We start from the raw sequence: 8,334 nt of genomic DNA on the forward strand, positions 1-8,334 counted from the left end.
CACAAAGTTTTTTAAAAGTAATTTCTGAGTGAAATTCACAATTTTTTTCAGTAGCATCTGTTTTCGAATGCATTCTGCTTAAGTGTAAGAATGACACTCTGTTGCTTTTATTTGCTCTGTTTAAATGGCTTTTTTATGTATTCATATTTGTTTGTAACACAAAATGCATACTCCGATTTAGCCCATTTTCATTTTCACATTGCTAAATATACAGTAACTGTCAGTAGAGACCTCAAGAAAGGTGCTGCTTTACAAAAATGTGTGAAGACACAAATACTGCAGAAACAGGCATTGATCTGTCAAGGATAGACACCATAAACAAAATAGGAATTGTGTCCGGTAGTAAAGGCTGTTTATCACTTTATGAGTTCATAACCATCTTACTTCTGCAGAATATTGTAGGGTATAGACCTTTTATGTATTATTTATCTTTAAATACATTTAGAGAGAAGTCAGCTTCCTGATTCGTCTCACATTTTTCTAAGTAAAATCGTCCAAGACTGATAATGTGAAAAGTTGCCAGAAACCTTTAGTCTGTAACTTTAACCCTAATTCTTTCCACTGAGCAAAGACCGTGTTTGTGAAATTTACTGGTAGAGCAAAAGTCAAGTTAGGAAATTTGTGGGTTTGTATTAATTTACATACTAGAACACAGAAACAAATTTAAAGAACAGGTGGACCTTGATGAAGTCTCCATAATAATAACATATTATCTGTTAAAACTGGGGGTGAAGCAAATGATGGTCCAGTTAGACTATAATGTAAGGCTAAATGTATTCTGAATAATATGTTTTGATATGCAATAGTTGTATCCCTTTTACCCATTTGGAATAGCTCATTTTCAGTTCAAATATTCTGTTGATAATATTTTTGTACTTAGATGAAACAAGACTGAGGCATCTCATTCACTCAGCTGCTGTGTTGAGCACAAGAAGCCATATCACTGCATTTTACAAGGCTATTCCATTTTCAGCAGCATAATTTGAGGATCTAATCAGCAGTTAAATCCCTCATAACGTGGAATCATATTGTAAATAAAAAGACAGGTATATTTTTTATGCAATGTCATTTCAGACGGGTTGCAGAACAGATCAAATCACTTATAAGCTATGACACTATAGTGTGGAATATACCTACTGCCCAAATAAAAAGTGCCAGTCTTTTGATATTTTAGTAACTATGGCAAAGTAAGTTAACTCCTGAATCTATGAAGTCTTGTGGAGAAAAGTAATAGCACACCTTTCCGAAACAAGCTATACAAACTGAGGTATCATTCATGTCTATAGCACAAATTAAACAACAAAACATATGTAATATTTTGAGGCTTGTTCAATCTTCTTTCTTCAATATGAATAGTATACCTAGACTTTAAATCACCACTAATTCAGATTTTTCATTTACAGATATGTTAATTTGTTGTTTATGTTTTGACTGGAAGGTGATGTATCAGACCAATAATGATTGTGCAATTTTACCTTTATTATGCCTAATGCTCTTACACTGGTGCATAGATGAACATTAAGTAACATTCCTATAATTAAGATTTAAGAAAGCAAATCAATCATGGTGAAAAACAAACAACAATTCCAGCATTTGGTCGCAAAGAACAGCTGGAGTTTGGACCTCATGGGGGATGAGTGCAAATAAACAAACTAACTCGAGCCAAATATAATAAATGGCACCTTTATATTCCGTTTCTTCTTACTTTAAAACAAATATTGACTCTAGCCGTGGCATTGAAGATGATCTTTTTAAACAAACAGATTTAAGTGTTAAATTGCACATTTTAATAGTGTGCACTGAATATTGTTTAGATTCAAGACAACACAGACACATTAAATGTGAAATCTGTATTTCTTTGTTTAAGTATGAAGTTATTATAAGTCCAAAATCACACACAAGGAAGTAAAATGTTGTGATAATCATTTCATTTACTGGCAGGTTTGCATTGCTTAAAGTCTCACAGGGTGGCCTAGTCTGGCTTAAATGATAAAGTAACGCTACAACTTCTTTGAAGAAAAGCAGGCTGTCTGATTCATCTTTAGCAAGTATTCCAGCACTTCTTTCTGAGAAGTTTTCCTTTGTTAATCGTCTCTCCATGAGGAAGTTGCTCACTGTGGCTGTATGGCAGAGATGCCCTGAATGTTTTATTACTCTAAGGCCCACACGTTACTACACCTCATTGTGCTCATCAAAATATCGGAGAATGTTAATATCTAAACGGTTCTGCCTGGATGCAATGTGTCTGGATAATGTTTTTTTCATTAAATTCCCTCTGTTTAGCAGGCTGCCACCTCAACAGTGCCCACCCAGATGAGCACAGCTCAAAAACTGCATTCCTTAGAGGACTGGATGATCTCGGTATTTCCCTCCTTAAATTCAGATACCCATTGAAGTGAGACTCCCATAAGATGTCTAATGAAGCAAATAACTGATTCAGGGTTGGTTTTGAAGAGGCAGGAGGGAGGAAAACATAGCGATTCTGAGGCTGGAACCCAAAAGACCGAGCTGTCGGCTCTCATTTAGATGTCTTACTGGAGACAGTGCCAAAACTGTTTTTCTACATTTGCTTGGAATAATCACAGAAAACTCTCAGAGCTCAACTTTTGCTTTGAGGAAGAGGAAGCAAAGACAAAGGCATGCCTGCCAGGCCAAACACAAATCTGGAATACTAGTTTAGCAAGTCTAATGAAGTTCACTTCATACAGTAGTAAATGTAATACTTTAATTAAATTTAACAGATTAGATCACTCAAAATGAACATTCTGTCATTATTTAATCACCCCATGTTCTGAATCTGCATGGCCTATTTTTTTCTTTTTTTCATGGAAAAAAACTCTTATGTGCACTATTGTTAATTATAAAACTAGTCATGAAATAGCTTTGTGTGAAATCTATTCACTCATTATTTTCACCACTAGAGGGCTGTTAACTGCTGGGTTCAGAGTCAATGAGTTAAACTCAAGAACCAGATTAGGTTATTGATTCACAAACGGATCATCAGACCAGCTTTGTGAACTGGATCAAATTATTCATTGATGATTTTCAGATACCACTACTTTTGTTATTAACCCATGGTCTCTTATTTCAGTAAATAGCAGTTTGACATGGGTCGGTAAATGAAAGTGAAGTGACGTGTGGCCAAGTATGGTGACCCATACTCATAAATTTGCTCAAGGGACTCACGTCAGTCGTGGAATTGAGGGTTGAAGACAGCTCTGGTTATTCACTCCCCCACCAACAATGTTTTAAGTTTAAATTTTTTATATTGATTTTTTTTCTTTCAGGCGTTTAACCTGCATTTTGAATTCCGTATTGCATTGTGTAGGCTAGTGGTTTAGGGTTGAAGGAAATGTCCATGAACTTTAGTTTTTTTATGGATTTTATTCTTACACTTTCTTGCAGCATTATTATTTTTCATCATTGTAGGGCACAGTTTATCGTTTTGAATTAGTGCATTTAGGTTATGATCAGTTCTTGATGTTTTAGCATTACCGTATGATTAGAGAGCTCATTGACAAACAAAAAGCCCATTACACATTTTAACTGGAACTCTTTATCGTACAGATTAGCATTTCCTATAAACCAGACATCTCATTTCGCTATGTGCTGGGATTTTAAGGGAAAGTCCAGGAAGGTCACAATCTCAGTGCTGGGGAACAGTGCCAGCAGGCCAGAACAAAATCACACACACCCTCCCCCTCCCTCCCCCCAAAAAAGTATTGCAAAGAAGATTTCCCTTGGACAAATTTTCTGTTTCTATAACACTGCAATCTCTTATTTCAGTTGTTGGAGAAAAGCCCAAGATTCCGTAGGTTAAGCAATCCAGTGTTCTGGAACATTCAGTTCAAGCCTTTATTATCAAAAAAATAAATAAATACAACTGTCAAACTCTGGACAGTTCAAAGGGAGAGAGGTGAGTCGGCCCGGGGGAAAGTAGATTGATGTGAAAACACCACATTTTCCTTATGGCATTGTATGTTTTGAAATGTTTGGTCTTCCAATGGATAAGAAACACTAAATGTTGCCTAATATTAATATAATTGGGAAACTACTCACTCAAAAAAATGAACAAGGAAGGTTGTGCACTTTACATAATATTTTTATATTCAGTTTACTTATAATAATTGTCTTTGTTGACTTGAAATGTTTTTTTCTATTAAGGTCCACGTAATTATGTCTCAACTTAACTGTACAAAATCCTAACGCGTTGTCTAAACACAAACCATTTATGTTAAGTAAAAAATTCTTACACCCAGAGGGTGGCAGTATAGTGCGACGCCAACTGCCATGAAACCCCAAAGAAGAAGAAGAGCAAGACGCGTCAGACTAACGTGTATTTGAATCTGCACACCTGCGTGACCCCCTGCAAAGATTTTCTTCGATTGGTTTTGACAGAGGGACGTCTTACCTTTTCAACGACTGATAAAGGTAGGAGGATATTTGTTTTTCCACCAGTATCGATCATTTTTTTATTTGTAATAAGAGATACGTTCTTTATTTTTGGCCTGCTTTAGTTTTAGAGCGTTCTAATGTCTTAGACATGCTGAAGTTAGCATGCTAGCTTAGCCACGTGGCGCAGGTTGGTCCGCTGCATATTTACATTATTTGGGCGAAAAGAAAACGTAATAAGAGAGAGTTCATTGATTAAAGTTCTCCGTCACTACGATGGATTTACGTTAACTGGAGCGAGTCTATGACCGTCAGTTGCAGGGTTCCTGTCTGTCCTTAATGTCTTATATTCACGCTTCATAATTTTAAGGTTGTAAATAGGATTACATTTCTCAAATAGTGTAATGTCTTAATTTTAATTTGAAAAGCCGCGGTGTATTCAGCCTGCTGAGGGGGATGTGATCAAAGCCTGGAGTGGATTGAAAGCACGTTCTTCTCTACTCTAAGGGTTTTGGTAATCACTCCGCTTTGGATCCACTTCGGGTTTTCCATTCCCGCTCACGGAAAAACTGCTCCGTGTTGACGCCATTTTTAAAGTTATACTAGCATGTTTATTTTTTATATAATGAACGCCTGAACGCAACATTTATAATGCTATATGTAATGTTTTGTAAATTATTCTACACGTTTAATAAACAGAATTACACAATGTCCAAATGTATACCTGAAGTGTGTAACTTTCCCTTAAATTTTTCTGGCTGTACCGCTTAAGTTGTTGTAAGTTTTTGATTCTACTAAAGCATAAAAATACAATATGTTTGCAGATGTATTTAAGAAACGTACTAAGTTAACATACTTGTTGATTTGAAAAACAATGCTACAGTCATTGTCCATTGAAACTGTAATACTAAATTCAACCACTAGGCGTCCATCCGACTAAACTAAAATCTGCTGTTAAAATTAACATTGGTTAATACTTGGTTTGAAACTTTTGTTTTTTCCAATTTGTTGTGATACTTTCAATAAAAATTACAAAGTGTGATTATTTTTGTTGGTTTGTAGTTTTTCAGATTAAATTTCACAATCTTTATCTAATCATTTTGTTTGTTTTTATCCTTTGCAATTTTTCAGGTCCTTAATAAAAGGTGTTTTCTGTTCCTGCCAAGGTACTCACAATAGGTAAGATCTGCAACATCTACTAATGTAAATACTGTTTCTTGCGTGACCATTTAATTAGTTCTGAGTAGCTTGTTTCTGTTTGCATCCTGTTTACTTTTAATTATCAGTAGCAATTGATAATTTCAGTTTAACAGATTATATAAATGTTTTAAATTATTTTAAGTCATATGGTTTGCTATTTGTAAAACTCTTCTAAAATGTTTTTATTTTTTGCAAGTCAAGCTTCTTTTAACTGAAATCACTTTTTTGTTTTGTTTGTTTTTTTGGGTGGTGTGTGTGCTTAAATATTCAAATGACAGTATGAAAGAATTATAGAATACAGTAATATATGGTGTTTTTACAAAAATTTTAGTATAGATCAATAACAGGTTGTTTGTGGACATTATTTAAAGGTGGAAGCAGAATTTCTGAGGATTACCACTGTTCCCCTCGTCACAACGTTTTTTGCACAACTTGACCACCACGCTGATCAGCTCATCAGAGTGCTGAAGAAGATGGGTGGATCTAAAGGAAAGAAAATTAACCTCACCTTTGCTCCGACTGCACAGGTGTAGTTTACTACTTTGTAGAACACATTTAGGAATAAGTAAATGTTGTCTAGTGTGTTGCCATTTGTCAGAAACCAATAACATTGCAAATGCACCCTATATGAATATAACATTTCTTTGATTGTATTTCACAAAGCTTCTGAGATTAACAGCTAATTTTTTTTTCTCTTTAAACAAATTGCTATTTTGTATTTACACTACACACTATGGATAAATAACCAGAATTTTGAGGAAACTGATGTACTGACGTTCAAAATGACCATTCAAAGTTACAAGCAACAGAAATAACAGAACTTTTTTTCTATTTAGAATGAAACTGTTGAAAAGAAGAGGGAGTGTCTCCTCAGGGCACTTTGTATCTATCTAAAAGAAGATCCGAGCAGTCTCTTCAAAGACTATCTGGTAGGTAATACTAACAATTACTGCAGCAGTAACGGTATAGGGCTTTTAAGAATATCACAATATCCATTTAACATTGTGGGATATGACTTGTAGGAATGGCAATTTTGGTCGAGACCAAAATCATGTTTCTGATAATTTAATCTAAAAATTTAAAAATTATAATCTTATAAAAGTAGAATTTACGGCAGCGCTGCTATATTAGATGGCATCAGATCATACAGGTGTACTTAAGTGGCCAGTGAGCGTACAAATTGTGAGGAATCAGTTTGGACCAAAAGTTAGTAATCAAGCACTATTTTAAAACATTTATGGAGAAAACTGCAATGCAATGAGCTCTTTGGAATTATGTAATTGACTGGTGATTTCATTGTTGTCCATTTTTATGTGTGGAAAGGATTCAGATGGCTGTGCTGCCCAGAGGGACCTTGAACAAGTTGTCTTTGGCATCTACAGCATTAATGCTGAGGGAGGTGATGCCACCACCACTCCAGTTGATGTTGGAATAGTGATTGAGGGTGTTGAAGTGCTTCACGACTTGGGAGACATCGCTTCTGCATGTGCACTCTTAATGGGTGTCATATATGCATTGAACCTCAGTTATCCTCAGGAACTGAAAACGTTCTTTAAGGGGCTTCAGAAAATCTTCCTCCAGCTGGATGCTACCAGACTCTCAACCAAGGTACAGATGCTTAAAAACAAACTGTATGAGTGAACAAACGTGTGGCGTTTAACATGAAGGCCTGCTTTGCACTTGAAACAATGTAATTGAAAAGCACTTAAGTTTATATACCTTTTTTTGTGTGTGACACGCACCACTGTTCTGGGTGACATGTTTTTTTGTCATAAAGCATGTACAGATGCTTAAAAACAAACTGTATGAGTGAACCAACATTAAGCACTTAAAAGTTTGTGGCGTTTAACATAAAGGCCTTGAAAACTTGCACTTGAAACCATTTAATTGAAAAACACTTGAAACTTTACACACCTTTTTTCTATTTTTTGTGTGTGACACGCACCACTGTTCTGGGTGACATGCATGTAAAGCGTGTCCAGAGTTGTTGTTGTTTTTTTTGTTTTTTAAAGGTAAAGATAACCAACTTTAAATGCTGCCACTCATGGGTATGTTTAACTTTTTTTTTTTTTTTTCTCTTTTGTAAAACAGAATTGATAAACAGTTGTGTTGTTGATAAACTCTTGTGTTGTGAATAAAGGAACTAATAAATGTTGAGTTTACTGAAGTATTTTGTGTGGAACCTGTTGACAAACTAGAGTTAATTCAACCTAACTAGTAAAAATTAAAGTTAGCGAAAGCGTGTTATTTTGATTAAGCTTGAATTTAATGTTTTGTTGTAAAATCATTAGTTTACTTTGAATAAACAAATATGTAATATGCGAATTCTAAACAAATTTGGTTAGTCCATATAACATAACTGACTTTAGTTAGTTCAACTCAAATGTCTCTTGTTGAGCAAAAATTAATGATAATAGTTGGCTTGAGTCAAAAATATTATTTCTCCCTAAAACAACCCCATTAAGTTAGATAACCTTGAAATATTTGTTTTCAACTTTCATAATTATATTTTGTGGAACCTGTTGACAAGAAAAAATTAATTAAAGTCAAGGTTTCATTTTTTTTGAGTGCTGGTAAACTGTTACGACAAAGATCTGAGAGCATTTTAACTGAAGCGAAAATAAAACAAAAACAAATATTTATATTTATATTAGAGCCCTGCACGGGCTTCAAATTTAGGCCCTAGCGACAGCTTATCAGAATTACCGGCCCGAGTCCGACGGCTGTGTCCGACAGTTTATC

At 34.9% G+C, this 8,334-nt stretch overlaps 1 protein-coding gene across 2 annotated transcripts; it reads left to right on the top strand.

The window, feature by feature from the left end:
• Positions 1 to 4,311: 4,311 nt before the first annotated feature.
• Positions 4,312 to 7,752, top strand: LOC306875780 (uncharacterized protein). Of its 2 annotated transcripts, XR_013784767.1 has the most exons (6): positions 4,312 to 4,431; positions 5,524 to 5,571; positions 5,964 to 6,119; positions 6,429 to 6,521; positions 6,916 to 7,372; positions 7,566 to 7,748. XR_013784767.1 is itself a non-coding variant. In XM_079426505.1 (5 exons), exons 3-5 carry the CDS (start codon positions 6,066 to 6,068, stop codon positions 7,231 to 7,233), a joined length of 465 nt encoding a protein of 154 aa, XP_079282631.1. In that variant the 5' UTR covers positions 4,322 to 4,431; positions 5,524 to 5,571; positions 5,964 to 6,065; the 3' UTR covers positions 7,234 to 7,752. The 2 variants fall into 2 exon arrangements, 1 of the variants encoding a protein (XP_079282631.1); XM_079426505.1 differs by having other exon boundaries at positions 4,322 to 4,431; positions 6,916 to 7,752.
• The last annotated feature ends 582 nt before the right edge of the window (positions 7,753 to 8,334 follow it).

Source organism: Barbus barbus, assembly GCF_936440315.1.
Source record: "Barbus barbus genome assembly, chromosome: 10".
NCBI classification, from domain to species: Eukaryota; Metazoa; Chordata; class Actinopteri; order Cypriniformes; family Cyprinidae; genus Barbus; species Barbus barbus.